General features: G+C 40.7%; 1 protein-coding gene across 2 annotated transcripts; it reads right to left on the bottom strand.

The window, feature by feature from the left end:
• Window positions 1-287: 287 nt before the first annotated feature.
• Window positions 288-17,810, bottom strand: arhgap18 (Rho GTPase activating protein 18). 2 transcript variants are annotated; one of them, XM_022737937.1, is made up of 18 exons: window positions 17,498-17,810; window positions 10,252-10,498; window positions 8,927-9,065; window positions 8,304-8,383; window positions 7,933-8,085; window positions 6,911-6,974; window positions 6,161-6,279; window positions 5,221-5,292; window positions 4,947-5,040; window positions 4,501-4,592; window positions 4,243-4,320; window positions 3,926-4,085; window positions 3,639-3,721; window positions 3,320-3,526; window positions 2,971-3,105; window positions 1,545-1,666; window positions 1,340-1,395; window positions 288-1,110 (listed from the first exon to the last, which is right to left on the bottom strand). In XM_022737937.1, the coding sequence occupies exons 1-18, from the start codon at window positions 17,620-17,622 to the stop codon at window positions 1,019-1,021; spliced, it is 2,118 nt and encodes a 705-aa protein (XP_022593658.1). In that variant the 5' UTR covers window positions 17,623-17,810; the 3' UTR covers window positions 288-1,018. The 2 variants fall into 2 exon arrangements, with proteins under 2 accessions (XP_022593658.1, XP_022593657.1); XM_022737936.1 differs by having other exon boundaries at window positions 8,304-8,386.
• Between the last annotated feature and the right edge of the window lie 2,347 nt (window positions 17,811-20,157).

The raw sequence follows: 20,157 nt of genomic DNA on the forward strand, positions 1-20,157 counted from the left end.
AGTGATGTCGTCATTGCGTGTCCTGGTCACCTGTCAGTAACGGCATCATCGCAGATACCCAAAAGGGGAGACATGTTGACCAGTCTGTGCTGGCTGATGCTATGCTCACTGTCGAGGTGTGCCACATGATGGGCCCCTCGAACATATAACTTACAGCAGTCCAGCTCTGGACCCCTAAGTCACACTCATTCAGTCCAAATGTTCATTCCTTCCTGATTATAGTGAAGTGCTTCCATACAGTGACATTGTATATTATGTCCATTTGTTTAATTTTTAGGGCTTTTAATTAAAAAAAAAAAAAAAAAAAAAAAAAAAAAAATACAGCTGAACAAAAGCCAATGTTTTCAAACAGAAATTTGATGTTCAAGATTTAATAGAATTTTGATGACGCAGACTATATCATTTTAGCTTATTAATGCAGGCACAACAAAGTGATTAGTGGTAGTAAATCACAGTATACAAAAGAAATACTTACAGTATCACATAATATTAAGATTGTGACTCAAGTGCTGAGACAAACTAGAGGAAATAATGTATTTCCACCAGTGTTAAACAGTGGTCTGTCAGGAGTATAGAGATGACAAGATATTCTCATACTGGAGGTTTTCTTTCAACCACACCACTGGACTGTACTTCAGGCTCATGGTACCTGACGCATAAGATTCCAGTTAGAAGCATAAGGTAGGGTGGGAAAAAAAATTAAAAGGTGTATAATCCTTTTTTTTGTTGTTGTTGCATAAAACACCAATTTTCCTTTATTCTTGTTTGGGAATTCTGGTTATGCAAAGACTTAGAAAAGAAAAACGTATTACCACACATTTCACCAAATGGGTTTTCACAAGTTCTTAAACTGCCATTGGAATATTAGCATTTATTTGGTTTCAGGGTTAAAAACGCTGTGTGCTACACATGAATGGTCCAAGCACGTCCAGAACCAGCCAAAAACCAAAGAGAACCAGGTGTTGTCTCTTCCCAGTGAGACGCTGTGGAGAGACCGGGGAGCAGTCCAGCATCAAGTCTATCGCTGTGCAGCTTTGATGACCCACTCTGCTGTAGGGTTCAGCTGGAAGAGGTCTTTCATGTACGTTTCCTCATCGAGACATCTCTCCTCTGAGAGGAAGAGACAGACAGACAGACAGACAGACAGACAGAGAGAAGCAAATAACGTATGGACATGATGTCCAGATGTACTGTTGTTACTACTATGATAGATAACTATAATTATGTGTGGCTATTATAACCTAATTTCTGGCCTGTTGGCTGACTGGCTGGGTTATTAGCAGAGAACAGAAAATGTAAACACTGTAATTAATTTGTTTTTAGTAGGAGCTGGACTTACTGATGTTTCCACCGATCTCATAGAGACACAGCTCTTCTCGCTTTACTGTCACGGAACTGGGAGGATAAAGAGAGAGAGAGAGAGAGCAAAGGAGAAAGAAGGCATTAAGGAGACATGAGGAGAGGCTAAGCCTTATATAGGCAAGGCTGATACTGCATGTTTACCTGTGTGAGAGTGTGCGAAGTGCTATATGTACACGCATTACCTGTCTTGGCTGAGGAAGCGGGTTAATACATCAGCGGCCTGCAGCTCTGCAGTGAGCTGAACTGCCATAGAGATCTTACTGAACTGGGGGGCTTGGACTCGAATGAACCCCTGTGAACTCTCCTGGTTGTAAACACAGACAGACAGAAACACGGAGAGAGAGAGAGAGAGAGAGAGAGAGAGAGAGAGAGAGAGAGAGAGAGAGAGAGAGAGAGAGAAAAGAGAAACATAGTCAATCACTCACCATAAACACTTCAAAACTAAAACTAGATCAGAATTCAAAACACTGTCCTCATCGGTACACAAACACTCCCGAGACAGGGACGAGAATGTGGACTCCGCCTAAATCCCGCCTGTTTTGTTTAGTAAACTCCAAACACTGTCTGGTGTCACAACACTTAGCTGAGCATGCAGCTCAAGAGCTCAGCTGCAGTTCCAAGTTACTCATTCACAACTACTGTATATTGCCAAGAAGAACAGAGCCACTCTAACACGGAAGCCTGTTTGCCAAAAAGGCTGATTAACAGGAGTCAGGTGAGAGTGCACCACATATTGCTACCTGAGAGCAAAATCCTGACTAACACTGAGAAGGAAGGTCATACTCTTGCCAAGCGACAACTGAGAGGAGATAGAGCTGAGAGGCCGTCAGATGTTCACGTCATATAAAAGGATCCACTGTCCTGTATTTGGCTCTAGACTAAACTAGAATTACCGCCTCATGATTGTATGCCACAATTATGTTTTGTGTGGTCACAGTGACCTTTACGTTTGACTGCCAAAATCAAATCATTTCATGTGAAGTGAGAAATTCCTTGAAGGTGTTACTCAGATGTCACGTTCGGGAGAATGTGATGGACAGACAACCTGAAGGCATGAAAATATGCTCACATAGGAACAATATTCTCATAAAGCACCGCTAGATGTCACTATTACTCAACTGACTTTAAACACGAGCTGCTCGGAGTCGCACTCTATATTTAGATATAGTTAGATATATTGGTATCAAATTGTCATCTAGGTTTTTTATTTCGACTTATTATTTCTATTCAGCTATTAGGTTTTTAACTAGTGTTGCTTTGCATGCTCGTTATTCAAAGGATGTATGGAAACCTTTGATGCGGCTCTGACTCTTTTCACCCTTACCAGTTGTTTAGCTGTTATACTGGAGTTGAGGCTCAGTACTCTACTATGAAAAAAATTGGATATGAGTGTCTGTTTTATATATCTGTTTTTATATGTAAGTCAATACATTTATACAACAATACACTTGGTTTACACAGCCATGGAAGCAAAATGTGTAGTAGGTGTTAGGTTGTTTAATAATTCAAAATCTACTGTTAAATAAATGTAGAATTACACTCTCTCGTTAGCATATTTCTTAGTAGGATTATTAACTAGGTCACTGACTACGAAATGAAAACCCCTACCTCAGGGACAGCTTTATCAGATGGTTTGTCAGTGGTTATCTTCTTCAGTAGCTTTCTTACAGCTCTCTCTTTATTCTGTTTCCGCTGACTTTCCATGTTTTGATGTCTGACCTGGGTCACAATGAACTTGGGGATCTGGAGACAAGATGCACAAATAAAAGTGAGGTTTGATACCCTTAGTACAACATGCATGGAAAAATGAATCTTGATGTTTGTGTGAGTAACTACGCCTCGCCAGGAAGCACCAAGAAACATTGTTCTCCATTGATTTCAATCATACAAATGACACTAACACAGATTTACAGTTTGTTTATAATGGTGTTTAGAATATATCGATCGAGATCCTTACTGTCCATAGAAGATTCTGGTATCTAATCAGCAGGCGGACGATGTTGGCTGTGCTGGTTGCCATGGAGAACTCCTGTTGTTCTGTAACCTTGGAGCGGAAGCCTTTGAACATGAAGATGTTGGGTGCTATGACAACAGAGACATTGTTGAGCGTCATTTTATTCTTGGCCTGATGGTCAATCACACGCTGGAAGAACTCCACTAATGCCTGGGGAGGAAAACAGAAATTAAATTTACACAGAAATAGTCAAGAGCTTCTCATGATTAAATGATTTACTGAATTGAAAATTAAGCATGTTTGAAAGTGAATGTGTATCTACCTTCAAAGTATCCCGATTGTGCTCGGGCAACAAAAGGACAAGCAGGTTCAAAGCCTGCAGCTGTTGCTTCTTTGTGGGGAGCTCTGTTAATACACACACACACACACACACACACACACACACACACACACACACACACACACACACACACACACACACACACACACACACACACACACACACACGGAAATGCTTAATGCACGTTTTTTTCACTTCATTGACTCATGATGTGGCCGTAAAGTTCTTGCAATTAAGCTGAATACTTCATGAGCAGATGGTGTACATACTGTTGACAGCAATGAATGCGCTGAGGTACTCCACAGTCAGTAGCGGATGGGGTAACTCCCTGATGAACAGCTTCAGAAGGCTAGCAGCATCGTGCTGCTTCAACTGTTGCCATGGAAACATTCCGTCATAGAAGGAGGTCTCAAGCTCCTGGCACAGTGACTGGATACGGGACAGAGAAGGAACAAGTCAGGTCACTACTGCCAAAACTGGTGGAAGAATAACTTAGACATCACCTTTTTTTTTTTTTAATAGACCTAACAATCTTAAACATTTTACAGTGTGTCTGTGCTGGTGAAAGTCAAATACTTCAACCAACCTTGACTCTAGTGGCCGCTCCAGGGATCCGTAGCAGCCCCTCTGTGTCTAATCCCTCCTCCTCAATATGACTGATAAACTAAAGATAAGAGCGAGATTATGTTTAGGTTAAACACCACAACACTAACAATGATCACAGTACAGTAAGATAACATTATACATTTGTATATATTTCTGCTGTTTGATTGATTCCTATCAATATTCGCTGTTGGACTGTCAGTGGCTCATACTTGACAGTGTGACCTGCTGACGTGCTCACCCTCTGCAGTATGAATGGCACTTTGGTCCCAGGAGCCCGCCTCTGGTCCTGATCCAATAAAGTGGCAAGGGGGACACCGAACAGACCACTCTCTGCACACACAAGCGCAAATATTGAAAAACTAACATTAACTATACATGCATCATAACCTGGAAAAAAATTGTTCTTTATACTAATTTTAGCAGTTTTTTTAATGACTTTGTGTTAGTGTGTCAGTGTTTGCACATAAACCTGCTTGTGTGTGTGTGTAAAGGCTCTTATTTTGTTGTTGTTCACGTTTGTTTCTCGTGTTTGTGTCACTGTGCATGTCTGAGTTTGTATTTTTTCTGTGTGTAATGAGAAAGCCTGTTTACTCAGAGTTTTGTTTAGCCTTCAGAGCTTTCCCACAGCATATTTCTATGTGTGTGTGTGTGTGTGTTTGTGTGTGTGTGTGTGTGTGTGTTTACCTTTAGCCTTCACTTTGACAGCTTTGTGCGCCTTCAGGTCTATCCCAGCAGTGTCAAACAGAGCAGTCATCTCCACAAGCGCCAGTCTACGCACCTAGAACATTAAAAACAAACAGAGACGGAGACAGGGATATTATAGCAACTGCATCAACTAACTCAATTTCTTCCTACGGGAAAGTTTGCCTTGCAAAGGCTTATCATTAAATAAACAGACATGTACACACAAGCATCCACAGATAATAATATTATGTCCTCGCACAATAACTTCACTTACCTTTTTCATATCCAGAGGAGACAGATCTCCTATCCTGGTCTGACCTGTTTTGTCTCGGAGCAGCTTAAAGTTCTAGAGAAGGAAACCGAAGAGATCAGGAAAAACTCGAAAAGGAAACACTGTGCCAAATTAATATTTGACTTGTATTTACTTTTACACTGAATGCTGAACGTGGACGCCGTAATACTGATTTGATAGAATTGAATGCGAAGTGACGACAGACCTTTTTCTGAACACACGGAACAGTGGAAATAATCTGTTAAACCAGCTTCAACCACAAGATGTCAGTACAGACCAAATTTACACACACAAATGCTACTACCCACAACCTGTAGGTCACACTGGATACTCCATTAAAGTCTAACAAGAATGTTTTACTATAACTAGGTAACTGTGCATACTATATTCTAATGTGTGTTGTTGGACTTTACATTTCATCCTGAGCTGTACATTCTGTTTTTATTACATTACAAGGCCAAAACAACATATTAAGACAAGTTCATACGTCTTGATGCCAGCGAATATTCAACTATTTACATAATTAATCTGATTATGTTCCACCAAGTGCAACTGAGACAAACATTTTGTCACTCATGCAGTAAAAAGTCATTCCTATGGAGTGAGGTTCTTAGATTTCTGTTGTCTATCTCAGCTAATCATTGACACACAACAATTAATACGTTGTTAATACCAGCTCTAATATCACCCCACACTGAAGAATGCTTACGACAAGAGAGCAATTCAAAGTGGCTTTGCATACGTTTACAGAACAATGTATGAAATCAGTGCATCCTGTTTATTCACCCGCTCTTCCCTCAAGTACAGACACGTTCAGTGTATCAGTAAAGAAACACACTGCTGAGGAAGTGAATGTGCATGTAGCCTTTGTGTATGTGTGTGTGTGTGTGTGTGTGTGTGTGTACACAGGTATGTGGCTCACTGGTAGTTTGTCGTCAGGAGAACTAGGGCCGGTGGTGACCTTTAATCTTTGATGGTTGTCCCTGTAAGAGAGCGCCTGCTCTGAAAACGCCACTTCAACGTTCAGTTCTGTCTCTGTTTCTGTCGAGACACAAATACAGAAAAAAAATAAAATAAAACACAGGACCACACAAGTAGTTTACTTAAACTACATGAGTGAAGTGTGTTTACATTTATTTAAACCCAGTGTTTTAGCCACGATGGCAGAGAGAGGAAGAAACAGAGGCCTGCTGCCTTTCTCTACCTTTTAATACACAACTGGAGATTGTTTAAACGATTTGACAGTGATGTACAATATAGACAAGATCATTCTAATGTTGTGTAGATCTGAAATAAAAGCCTCATTGTATTGTTGCATCATATGTTTCCACTGAGTCTTTTTATTCCGTTTTATAGTAGCTAAAAAGCAGCACTTCTTCTAAACATATGCAAGCTGAAAATGATGTGCTGTTGTGTTTTGAATGAGCATAGACTTTGCCATGGTTTGAAACTTCTAAAACAAAAAGCTTGGAAAAGTGAATTTGAACTGACTTTTATCACATTGTTCTGTGTCCTAATCTTTCCTATTCTAAAAATGAGTTGCTATGCAGAGGTTTATTTGGGCCACAGTTAGTTGCTCACCATGCTTACTCACACTGCATGAGAGAGTGTGTGTGTGTGTGTGTGGGTGTGTGGGTGTGTGTGTGTGTCCGTAGGAGTATGTTGCACATACCAGCTGAAGTGACATCTTTTTGTCCATTCTCAGTTCCCCCTTTGAGTTTACTAGGCTGCTCATCCTGCAGCACACAGCACAACACAGAGACACATGAGTGTACAGCACACAGTGTAATGTTCAACAATTCACTCACACACATTCAAACAGTACACCCCTCCCCAGTACATTTCTTTCACGTTACATATTATCCTGTCTGTTAATTAGTGGACAAACTGCATCTAGGTGAAAGAAAATGTGAGAGTATTAGTTGAAGACAGCTTATTCTGCTGACTGATTTACCAGTAGTACACTTCATTCTACTCAAATAGTAAAACTTAATTCATATATTTTCCATTTACTGAATATAAATTCGGTCAATCCAATATAATGTAGTGAAGGGACTTGATTTTCCAGAAATAAAATGAGGTTTGGTGCTTAAAACAGACTGCTTGCTAATTGGCAGCTGATTGCTGCCAGACTGGAGACAACAAAGTTGGCAAAGCAGTGACCACTTCCTTTCCTAAGAAAAAGGAAACATTGGTTTTGTGATTTGTGGTTGAATGCACAATTCATCGTATTAAAGAGGAATCAGGGAAGAAAAACAACATCAATGCAGCATCTTTTTTTTTTTTTCAACAAGATTTCATGTCCTTCATAATCACTGCTTACTGAGATTCTGTGACCTCAATTAGCACAATTCTGACAGGAAAATAATAATTAAAAGCTTTAAGGGAATAGTTTGATATTTTGGGAAATACACTTATTCACTTTCTTGCTGAAACAGCCAGACTAGCTGCTACAAGTTTCTATTAACACATAACTTATCATTTTCATACTTGTGCACTTCCCAAAAAAGGTCTTAAATCGTGAGATACACAGATAAAACAGTCTGATAAAACGTGTCCGTGTCAGAGTTTACAGTAAATGAAACAGCTGAACACATGGAAATGTAATGTCTTTGGCTTTTATACTCTTTTCAAATAGCTCCGACTTATATCCTTTCATCTTAATACAATATACATTAGTTTTTGTCTTTTAACCTTTTCAGAAGGTCTGAATATATCCCTAACGTCAGGAACGTGTTGTCGGTTGCGTCGCCGTAGCAACGTCTGCTGTAGTGTGGTCACACGACGTTCTACAGCTGCTGCCTGAGTTCTGGTCAGTGTGGACAGGAACACCGCGCTGTCTTCTTCCTGTCAATCGGAATCAGACATGAGTCAGTTAAAGAACATCCATCTATTTCTATATCATCTATATCTATTTCTTTTCCAGGCTTTTCATTTTAGAGGTTTCAAACCATGGCAAAGTCTATGCTCATTCAAAGCTGTGAACTGCAAGTATGAAACTGATAAACCATGACTCAACCTGGACTCAGGTGTCACTAATCAAATAAGGGAAAGATGATCGACACCTGATCCTGGTCAGCTGCCAATGAATCATCAAACAGTCGTGCTAGCCCCGCCTCTGTAAGCCACGCCTCCTCCTGCTCTCCTTCTGAAAGAGAAGAAAGGAAATCAAATAGGAAAAGAGAGGGATATTTTTCAGTTTGGTTCCTGACATGATCTATCACGAGCATTAATTTGTGACTCACAATGAGTGAAGTATATATATCAGTATATAAAAAAGCCTCTATTTGATTCTACAGGTGCAGGAAATGGGAAAGGAGTACACACAGAACCGTACAACACATTATATACAGGAAGAGTGTGTTTGCTCCAGAGAACAATAGTCTTCATAAACAGACTCACTGAAAAACACTCAAGAATTGCATCCGCCATGTGCAAAGTAACACGGAGCCAGTCTGTACAACCCTGAGCTGGCAGTGTTTTTTTCTTTTTTATAAAGAGCCAACATGTCGCATTTACGAGTCAACAAAGAGGTTATGAACAGACGCAAAATGTCCACAAAGAGACACAAAACAACCACAGAGATACAAAATGACAACACATGCCCAGACTAGTGTATGATCCAACTCTGCCCCTACATTATCCTTACTCTAAATCAGGTCTGTCTATGGACACGGTGTTATCTCACCCTCAGGAATCTTCTGCTGCTCCTCCTCTTGAACTTCCCCTTCTCCTCCACCTTCTCCCCTCCCTGCTCCTCCTCCGGAGCGAGTGATATTCTCCACCTCCTTCCAATAGTCGTCCATCTCCAGCTCATCCAGAGAGTCCTGCAAGACGTGCAGACACATTTCATCATTTACAATTTCAAGTTCACATTCCTGTTCCATATCTTGTTTCTGCCCTGAACAACGTTTTTTTTTGTCGATTTATTAAAAAAATAAATTCTCTCAGATATGATGCAAAGAGATGACAAATATCACCAGCGAGAGCCAGAGTCACAGCGAGTCTTAACAAGTCTCAAAAGTGTCCATACCTCTCAAATAGCACACACACACACACACACCAAACGCACACACATATTTTATGTAAGATACCTAAAATTTAAACAGACCTTGGAGCATTTTTCCCCAGCTCACTTTACTTTTCCAAAAACGGCACTTAAATTAACTTGTTGGGTTATTACTGAGTTTCCATGCACATTAACTAACCAGAGATTACTGAAAACATGAGCAATGAGGGGCAACAGTTGTAAGCCTGCATACCAAACTCCCTGTAAAACTTTAACAGATATGATTCATTTATTTATTATTACATTTATAGCAGACATTCTTATCCAGAGAGAGCACGACAGCAGAAAAGGTTGTTGCCTGTGAATTATTAGAGAAGGTCTACCATTAAATAGTTTTATAGTGATACCTGAAAATATACACCTTAAAAATATGAACGGAAAGTCTTCATTCAGAGAGTCTGCAGACTCAGTATTATTAGCACTAAGAAACTCATTGCCTTGTGTCATAAAGTCGGACCTGTCCATTTCATTTCTTGACCAAAACGCATTGAGATTAAACAATGTGCTGCCTCCGCTGAGAAAACTAGCGAACTAGCTTCAGTGCAAATATCTAACTGGACAAATGCTGACATCTACCTGGACTCCATAAGTGTCCAGTTTTTGAATGGCAGCCCACAGCTGTAGTGTGAAAGTAGGAAACAAATGAAAGGGAAAAAACTGTCCTGATGATGAGTTTGTTTCACTTTAAGGTCGCCACACATGCAAGGATGCTCTTAATGCGAGAAAGAAATATAAGAATCCGTCATTTTAGAATATACACGAAAGCAGCTTGTTGGAATAAACAGAAGTAGAATGGGAGACCAATAAAAAAAATACAACAATACCATTATAAAAAAGACAAAAAAAAAAATTGGAAACAACAAATTTTATGAACTTTGAGAGAGTAAGGAAAGGAAAACAGAGTGCAGCAACAGCTAACGACAGCACAGAATCACACCGCCGACCTGAGAGTTACAGCGCTGACATGCGGGTCGAGGTCTGGACCTGGAGTTGGGACTGTGCCCGGGGCTGGAGTCAGGCTTTGGGCTGGAGGAGAGCTGAGACCTGGGGCAAGCGGCAGAGCTTGGATTGGGGAGTGACGACAGGTCGGTGCTGCTGGTTTTGGTAATACTGGCGGTAGCGGCAGGCCCGTATCTATCTTCATGTTGTGTGTTTTGGTTCTGCTGAACGTTGTAGTGGCCTGTTCGGCGGCTGCAACAGAGACATGCACAGACAGGTAAGTCAGACAGTTAGAGGGACACATCTAGCTATTTGGCATGATCCTTGCTAACGCATGTCAAAACTTGGCCAGGCAAAGTTTCTGATCTGGATCAAAAAATGATAATGATCTGATTCCCATAAGTCATAGCATGAAACTCGCTCTGAGGCATAACAGTTTTGCCAGTGGCTTTGCACTTTGTACCTTGTTTACATTATGACATATCTCATAACAGCAACTACTGTATCATAAAAATATTCCTAGATTATAAATGTCAGATTGTCTGGGAACTGACTGTGTTCAGTGTGCTCTATAAAAAGGAGTATGCAGTGACGTTTCAAAAAGCAACCTACGTATTTGCTTTCATTTAGATCCATATGTCAGCTTTGTGCCTGCAGTGGATGTTAGTTTGCCTTTAATGGCAGGATCCAGATAGTTTATGACACAGAGCGGTCAGTGAGTCAGACAGACAGAAGTCGGTCAAAGAGGCTAAGTAAAGACGAGCCAGCGGCATGTTGAATTCCCAGCCAGTCAAATAATGAGGACAACACCAGCAGGGACTAAGAATAGCAGCTCTCACACAGCTTGGACTTCACTGTGCTAACTTTACACAGGCAGCTCAGACTAGAGTCGTTTAGCCTAGCCTAGCTAAGACAGAGTGAACCCTCAATGCTCATTATGATGAGGATGACCTCATAGGTTGTCTAACTATAATGACTGTCATTGTGTGTTGTCATATGCTGTCTATCACACACACACAGACAGACTTGAGGATGCGAAGCAGCGACCCACATGATAATCAGTACACAACTTAATGATGTTATGTGAAGTCATGGACAAGAAACACACACTCACAAACACATGGTCACAATGTTCACAAGCAGGGTGACATGAGTGCTGCTACTCTGTGCTGTATTTTATAACATCTCAAAGAAACAAAATGGTGATTACAGTAACTGATTAAGTACCCCAGTACCGATAATGGATTTTGAGGCTAGGTAAGGCTGGGTAAACAATATTATACATATACTGTATATACATATATATATATGAATTACAGGTAGGTTGTGGGTGAAAAAAAACACAGGAATGGAAAAATAACAACACTTTTTAAATAAACATTTAAATCAAGAATAGTTAGCATAATTTTATTATAATTATTGTGAATGTCTATGACACAGCCTTTCACTCTTAATTCATTGATTCCAGAAAATGCAGCTGCAGCTGTGGACAGATGATTTCTGCAAACCTGGTTATCTTTTTTTGAAATTCTGACATTTCCAACTCAGTTTTTTATGTGCAAATTGAAAATGCGCATAAAAGAGGTGGATGGTAACACAGCTAATGTGCGTTTGATATTGTGTCTTATTTCTGTGGTTTTGCTGATGTCCGACTGAATGTCCCCTTTGTTGTGACAGGAAGTTACATAGCACTTTCTTCATCTCTGCTCTCTTCCTTCTGCTCTGTCACTCTCTCTTTCCAACTTCAAGCTGTAGTTGTTATGGACTGAACGGCTACAGTTCTGGTACAACTGTGATCTCTGTGTCCCATGCCAGTCAAGCTGAAAGTTAGCTGTCATCAGTGTTGTTCATCTACATTCATCTACTTGTGAATCATCAGTAATCTCACTTTCCAAACACACCGTCATAAAAAATATACAGTTGTATATTTGTCAGTGCAGTTGTTAAAAAGTTGAGCCTTGACACAGATACTGACACTGAAAGCGGATGCGTCAGTGTTTAATGTGATGGCAAAGATTAAAGCCTCAGCACGTTGATTTTACTGAACTGAAATGAACTTCTACCAGTAGGGAGGGGACACTATGGTAAAATGAGATAATTGTCAGTGATACTGTAGCAAATAATGTTAACTATGCATGACATGAAGTTAATAAGCCAAAACATGAAAAACACCAACATGTTCCAGATCACGATACTATCATGAAGTAATATATCAGACACAACTGGGCCAGTTTTTATTACACCTCGAAGACAGCACAGTCACATATTTGACACAGCATTTAAAAACACTACACATGCTGATGCAGAGTGACGTTTAAAGGGAACAATGAATAAAAAATAAAGACTGGCTCAAAAGTAATGTGTAAGTGTAAGTGAAGCTACAACACTGATCTAGAAAGGCTGCTTCATTAAGGTATTGTATAAGCAGGCTACTAGACTGCCCAGTCACCAGCAAGTGAGTGAAATTCAGGCACAAAATAATGATGTTTCCAATATTTAGTCACTACACACATCTAACTGCATGAAACGCAGGAAAAGGAATTAAATTAGCTTGTGGGTGAACAGCAAGGAGCTGATGTGCTGTATTAATTTATTTGGAATTATCAGCAGTGTATTACCCTGAGGGTTCATGCTGTGGCAAAGCCACATACCACAGCAGACTTCCTGCCACACACACACACACATACACACACACACACACACACACACACACAGTGTACATTACTAATAAAGTGTTAAAAAAAAAAACCACTGGTAAATATAGACTCACACACTTTGATCTGGTTTCAACAAAGAACATCAGGTATTTTACTAACAACAGACCTCCTCCTCTCCCTCCTTCTGCAAATCTCCTTCCTTTCCAACTCTTCTCTCCTCCTCCTCTTCCTCACGCATACCCCTCCTTTTCCTTTCTGTTTGGTGCTCTTGAATTCCCTCCCCTATTGTATTGGCTGTTTTCCCATATCACTTTTTTCCTAATGTTCCCATATCCTCTCTGACAGTAGGACTTATCAAAGCTCAGTGGGTGATAACACATGCAGAAACACGCTGTCTGACTCCTCTCTTGACCCTCTTTGTTTTGAGCGGGTCACTCTCCTGACACATGCTCGTTGCCTTGAACTCCCCACCGACTGTAATATTTTCCTTTCCTGTCATACTTGACAAGATGTGTTTACACCAGAGCCACAGTAGAAACGGTCTGACTGAACACACACAAACATATTGACACACATAAGTTTGTTAGTCCTCCACAGGATGAATTGTAAAAACCCAAGTGACCCCTTAACAATTCATCTAGTGCCATCATTCATCAACTATCTGTAGGCGTTTTAGGTGTTGGTCCAAATATGTCAAATGCACAACAAACATCCAAAGCCAACAAGAAATAGCTGTTGCTACTGACTGGATATATGGCGCTGATGCAACAGGCACCTGTTCTGAATTATCTGATTGGCTGTTTTCCATTTACCTACAGTCCTGCGGTTAAAGAAAATATATTTACAAGCCGGTTAAAAATTAAGCTTTGCAGCGTTCACAGTATATCAGTTGTTGTTGAGCGCTCTGGGTGATTTACCAATCTGTGAAAATATGTGAAAAGCAAGAGTGGAGGTGTGATTCCTCTGAGTGACCTCAGGTCACAGTGCAGAGATTTTTTTTGTGCATGTGTGTGTTTTTGTGAGCAGGGCCATCCCAGTTCATACAATGTCAAATCCACAACACACACACACACACACACACCACAATAATACAAACGATGTTTTAGACACAATAGTTAACAGCACACATGACTTTGCTCCATTTCACACACGCATAAAAGGTCAGGTGGGCTGCCCTTGTGAGTAAAACAAACACTGCCTCTCTCTGGCACACTTTCATACATACATGAACAAATGACCTTTAAAGTAAAACACTGATGCAGCTGTGTGTGCGATTGTTTTACTCGTTGTACCTTTCCCCACACACCTTTTATCAGCTTGTTAGAGCTGCCGACAAAGATGAAGTGTGTGGGAGTGTGTGTGTGTGTGTGTGTGTGTGTGTGTGTGTGTGTGTGTGTGTATATGTGCGTGTGGAAAAAGTCCAGTGTGTAAAAGTAAACTCTACACTGTGAGGCGTAAAAACGACTAGAAGGAAGGAAACAGTATCGGCCAGCAAAGAGCAAATTCTGCACCGATGAGTTGAACATGAGTCAAGATGTGAGGAAGTGATCTCAGCTGACTATTTTAGCTGACATGGCCTGAGCTTGAGTATCACTGCAGACACAAGGAGCTCCCAGCTCCACACAGCACAAAGAATAGATATGATGCTGTAGACTTACATTAAAAAGAGACAACTGATTTAAATCATTGAGACATCATTGTATCAATCTTCTCTCTCTCTCACCAAGAAAGCAAATAAGTGTATTTACCAAAATGTTGAACTGTTCCTTTAAAAGGATCTGAGCAGTTTTTTCCAGCACTGGAAATGGATGTGAGGAAAACGATTATTTATTTCTATGGTTTGACATAAATACATAATGAACAATGGACAGCTGAGGAATTAACAAGGGGGAGAGGATGAGAAGTGTGTGTGTGTGGTACTCCCATTCACATCAACAGGTGCCAGCTGCCCTCTGAAGACAGAAGCTGCCTCTGTGTCCCCCCCCCCCCCCCCACACACACACACACACACACACACACACACAGTTACTGATCTCAGCAAAAGACCCACTGGCTGAATAAATCATCTTCTTTTAGTTGCGAGGAATCTACACTGAAATGATATGCTCGCCCTTTCATGCTGGAGGTCTGACTCACTTGTCAGTTTGTCTCTGTCAGTCTTTCCTTCCATCTCTCCGTCTGTCACTATTTTTCTGTCTTATTTTTTTCTTTTTTTTCTTTCTTGCCGGTCTGTCTCTCTTGCCGTCTGTTTCTCTAGATGATGTCCTGTTTATGCGCGTTTGTGTATTCTTCTATTCCTGACGGACACCACATTAAATCTGAGTGATGGTGTGCTACAGCGCACAGCTGCGAAGACTCACGCGGTGTCCTGTAACCCCTTCACAGCTTGTCTTCCTTTCTGCAGACGTCATTTCCTGTGCAGTGTTGTATTTCTGCAGGCAGTCTGCTGCATCACACAGTGAATTTATTTGAACCATGTGTGTCCACTAGCCACATAAATACTTTGGGTAACACTTTCTCCTACTCGACAGTGGAGAACACAACAGAAACACAATGCTCTTTAGCTAAAAAATTAACCTCTCAGAGCAGCTAAACCTATTTTCATCTGAATTACCAAAAAAAAAAGAAAAACAGAAAGACAACTATGAGCAAGACTCCCAGCAGACACGTAACCTAAGGCTCCTTAGGTCGGATGTCCCCTTCTGGTTAAAGGCCAGCAGCTTTCTGTCTGTCTGTCTGTGGCACTCTGTCTCCCATTTCCTGACTAGGGGAAACAATGACCACAAAACTAAGCCTTCAAGTCAACCTAGACAGGACGCACATACACTGTGGGAGGTGAGACAAAGGCAGGCTGTAATGTGATGCTGTTTTTTTTTTTCAAGCTAGTGGGAGAAGCCATCTGGAACACACACACACATATACATATACTGTATATATATATATATATACACACACAAACACACACACACACACACACACGGGGGCAGGTGTGTCCAACTGAAAACCACCTGGACTGAGTTGTTTACTTTTATCACACCACGGTTGTTGACAGCTGTTGTTTGCTGACCTAAACATGCACTGAACACACACACACACACACACACACACACACACACACACACACACACACACACACACACACACACACACACACAGCTCATCCTGGATGAATAAACAAGTCCTCTCTGTTATAAATAAGAGTGTCACTGTACAGTTGTTTCAATATGAGCTTAGTTGCTATTCAGTGTTTCCTCTGTGGCGCCTCTTGATTTATAGCTCCACACTCGAGAGGAGTCTTTTCCTCACTGTAAGAAGCTGAGTAGATGCTTATTATGAAGACGATCAAGAAGATATAAACAAAAGCAGCAATAACAAGCCTGGATGGTGGGTAAGACAGCGCTCTCCATCTCCATAAACATGAACGCATCAAATGAGGGAATTTCTGTTGGAAGAACGGTCTTCATCCCTAAGAGACTTCATGCTTGTTTTTCATTTGTATCAATCTGTATATTTTACTACTTAGAAAATAAACTGCTTAAATGATCAATCAACAGAAATTTAATCATCGAAACTTCTGCTAATCATTTATCAAGCAAAAGTGGAAAAGATTTGCTGATTTTAGCTCGTGTTTTTCTGCTTTTTCTGTTTTTACATTTTTATGAACTGATCTTTGTGTTTTGGACGGTTGCTCAGACAAAACAAGACGTGATGACGTCACACTGAGCTCTGAGACCTTGTGATGGACATTTTTCATTATTGTGACATAGTCACATGACATCAGTGTGAATCAAACTCCTTTTGTGGTCCCACAGATATACATAGTTATTTTGAATATTGATTATTCTTTTGAATATTTTCCTCAACTGATGATCATTTGATTAATAAAAAGCCTTTAAACAGCCCTTAACAATTTCCCACAGCCCAAGGTGATGTCTTCAAATTGATTGTTTTGCCTGAATAAAAGTGAAAAACCCTGGAACCACCATCAAGTTTTGGCATTTTTGCTTACAAAACAGTTCAACCATCAGGTTTTGGTTTTTGCCCATTAACTTTTAGCTCATCAGGTAGTTTATTAATCACCTAATAACTTCAGCTCTACATAAACCAGAGTCCAACAACAAGACACTATCTGGCTGTTTTGTAATGCAAATTTATATTACACAGTGTTGGGGAAGTATTATCTTTAGAGCCACAGTGGTATCTAAGAATTCTCAGTCAGACTCTGGGTATAACAAAGTCAAGGTGAAGCTGCTGATCTGTTGATTAGGAATGTGCTGAGGGAAAAACATAACCCAGGGCCAGAGGCGGAGCTGGAGATAAAAAAAAAAAATATGGGGCAACTTACCAGGTTAGTGCTGGGTTAGTGTGGTGGGTTTTATTTAACACTTCTGCACAGTCAACGTAATTGCTCCACTGCTCTTCCGTTCAAAATGAGGTAAATAGCAATCACTGAGACCTTTGACCACTTACTCTCTCTCTCTCTCTCTCTCTCTCTCACACACACACACACTAAGTCACCTTTAGCCGCTACTGGCCTCATTTCAAACTGGTGTATTAGCATGGCATTACACTTGCACACTCTCATTTGTCCCACCTGGGCACGGCGGGTTCGAGGTCCTGGGCTGACGGAGCACACACTTCAGTTTTCGGCAACAGTTCCGCGTTGCTGTGGTAACCCGTTAAAACCACTCCCTGGATCTGCTGCTGCTGCCGACTCATGTTTCTCCTCCTTTTCTTCTTCGCTCTGCTTCACACACAGCTGACATCCAAACACCGCCCGGTCCACCTGTAGATCTGTGTGTGTCTCTATCTGTCCATGCTTCCCGTCGCTGGGCTCTTATGTTGTTGACTCATGCTGACATCAGACTCTCCTCCTTCTCTCACTCTGTCTCCTTGTTGTTCACTCCTTTCTCCACAACTTGTGTCAGTGTGTCTGAGAGGCGGGACAGGGGGGCGGGATCACGGATACAAGGCAGCGCGGGGATTGGCTGGAAGCGCAGGTCCAAAGTTTCAAAGTTGATGGCGCCCCCTACTGCTCTAACTGTAGTGAAGTGTGCTAACTAATTGTTTACTGATACCTCTGGGAAGCTGTTTCCATAACATCAGGATATCACTTCCGGTATATTTTAACATAATTAAGTTCTTTATGAACTTGGGCTTGAGCTGCTACTCGCACAGCAGTCTGTACTCCAGTTGTTGTTTTGGCTTTGGGCTCTGGCATACAGGATTTGAAGTGAAGCAGTGGCTATGAAGTTAAAGAGGAAGATGTTTGAGGGAGTTCACATCCTAGCCCTGTTCAAATATACACTCCCAGATTGTGAGCTATCTCCCTCAATATACAGCCAAAATAAGCACCAAGGTTTTTGAGGCCAAACAATGGATTAGTCCTTGACTGTCCAAGTCAGTCCAAATGCAGACCAAACTACAGGGAAAAAATCCCATAGACTTCAGCATGAGGCTACCCAGTCCTTTGCAATCAAATATAAAATATGACAATAATACTTGATATAAAAAAATGTTATACATTTTACTCCCCCAAAACTGGGTGGAAAAACAGTTGCTACACTCTTCACTGTTAGCTTATACTAATAACATTAAGAGCCTTACTCCTTATGTTTCTTCGACTCTGTTGAATACTTTCTATATTATTTCTTCTGCTCAGTTAATGTAGTTTATATTGGATTTACAGTTCAATGATAACCATTTTAATCTTCACAAATACAGTAATATTTCTTTATAGGTAAATAGCAGTCCTAAGCCAAGGCATTATACAGCAATATAGACACACTGCATTGAAATGATTACATTATATTCAGTAAAAGTAAAAATGCATTGGCGGTAAAATGTGCTTAATCATCAAAATGTTTATAACAAACTCACAGCAGGGAGTGTCACAGTCATGAATTCATTAATTCCTGTTCAAACATAGAGACAATGGAACCTGATTGAGAATCAAGTGCCATTTTTCTGTAATCTCAAAAATCTGATCACACACACATCAACATAAATGGGTCAAGGAGTCAAAACCACATGTAAACCAAATACAGCTGAAAAGCATTATGCACAGACCAGCACTCAAGCACACAGATCTCTCTCATTCGCACTTCCCTTACCTAAGATGAAGGTAGTACGCGAATCTGGAGACCATTGTATCCGTCTGTGCCTGTGTCCAGTCAGTCTGTCTTTCACAGAGAATGACCCTCTGGCCATGTGCTGGCAGATGATGGTAAAACACTCACACACTGTGATGAGTGGATTAACCTGAGAGGTCAATCAGATTTTTCTGCTCCTCCATCTGCCCCTCCCCAGTTTCGGATCCTTTCATCCCACCTTCCCCCTTCTCCTCCTTCCCACTACCCTTGGCCTCTATTCTCCCTCCATTCTTTTTCTATCTCACTTCCTTGCCTCATTCGGCTTTGCTCTATCCCCATCATGGCCTCCTCCTTCTGAACACCCTAACACTGCACAAAACTGTGTGCTTTGCAGCAGAAGTCATACAATGGTAGAAAACTGTAAATAAATAATGAGCCCTGACACATTTAACAGAAAATATCTTAAAGCAAGTCATTCTAATTGGAAATATTTTCTAAATTTTCATATTTGAATATTTATTTGACTCGACTTTTTATGTTATAGCCACAGGTTCGTTTCATATTCTGTGAGGGAGTTTGGCACCATAGTAGAGACAGATTGCTCACATATGCCCCCTAGTGTCTGTTGGGACACACGACAACTAGTGGCCCACGAAAATAATCTTCAAGTCTCTACATCCCCTAGCAACACTGTGGCTGCATTACTCTCTCAGCCTAACAGAATTACTGTTGAAGTACTGCACATTCTTCTCGGCCGCCCACCCCATCTGCTGTTAATCAGATTAAATGGCTGCTGTCTGTACTGTTCTGACCAACAACATACACTCTAGCAGCAGTTCTACCTTTGTGTTACACACATACACTGGAAAATTAAGGAGAATTGACAGCTCGTATGCATGTTTGACCCTTACTTTGACATTAAAAAAAAACATCCAGTTTACAATTCATCTAAGAAAAAAAAAAAAAAGACAAGATATCTTACAAGTGAAAATATTTTTAATTTTTATCATTATCACCTTAAAAGTGATCAAACCCCAAGAAAACATTTAACACTCGAGTACAAACAGGATTCAGAAGTAGTATTTAAAGAGACGTGACAACTTTATAGAAAAAGCAGCCACTCAAGGATTTCCTGTGACTACTCATGCAAAAGTTCTTCCAT

Source organism: Seriola dumerili, unplaced genomic scaffold (assembly GCF_002260705.1).
Source record: "Seriola dumerili isolate Sdu_G_001 unplaced genomic scaffold, Sdu_1.0 BDQW01000025.1, whole genome shotgun sequence".
In the NCBI taxonomy this organism is placed as follows: Eukaryota; Metazoa; Chordata; class Actinopteri; order Carangiformes; family Carangidae; genus Seriola; species Seriola dumerili.

Bases quoted from the DNA above. Each gene is read 5' to 3' on its own strand.
- arhgap18 (XM_022737936.1), bottom strand. From the start codon at position 17,622: ATGAGTCGGCAGCAGCAGCAGATCCAGGGAGTGGTTTTAACGGGTTAC. The intron at 3,722-3,925 runs GTATGTACACCA...GTGTATTAACAG, and splicing joins CGCATTCATTGCTGTCAACA to AGCTCCCCACAAAGAAGCAA. The intron at 1,396-1,544 runs GTAATGCGTGTA...TTATCCTCCCAG, and splicing joins CGCTTCCTCAGCCAAGACAG to TTCCGTGACAGTAAAGCGAG.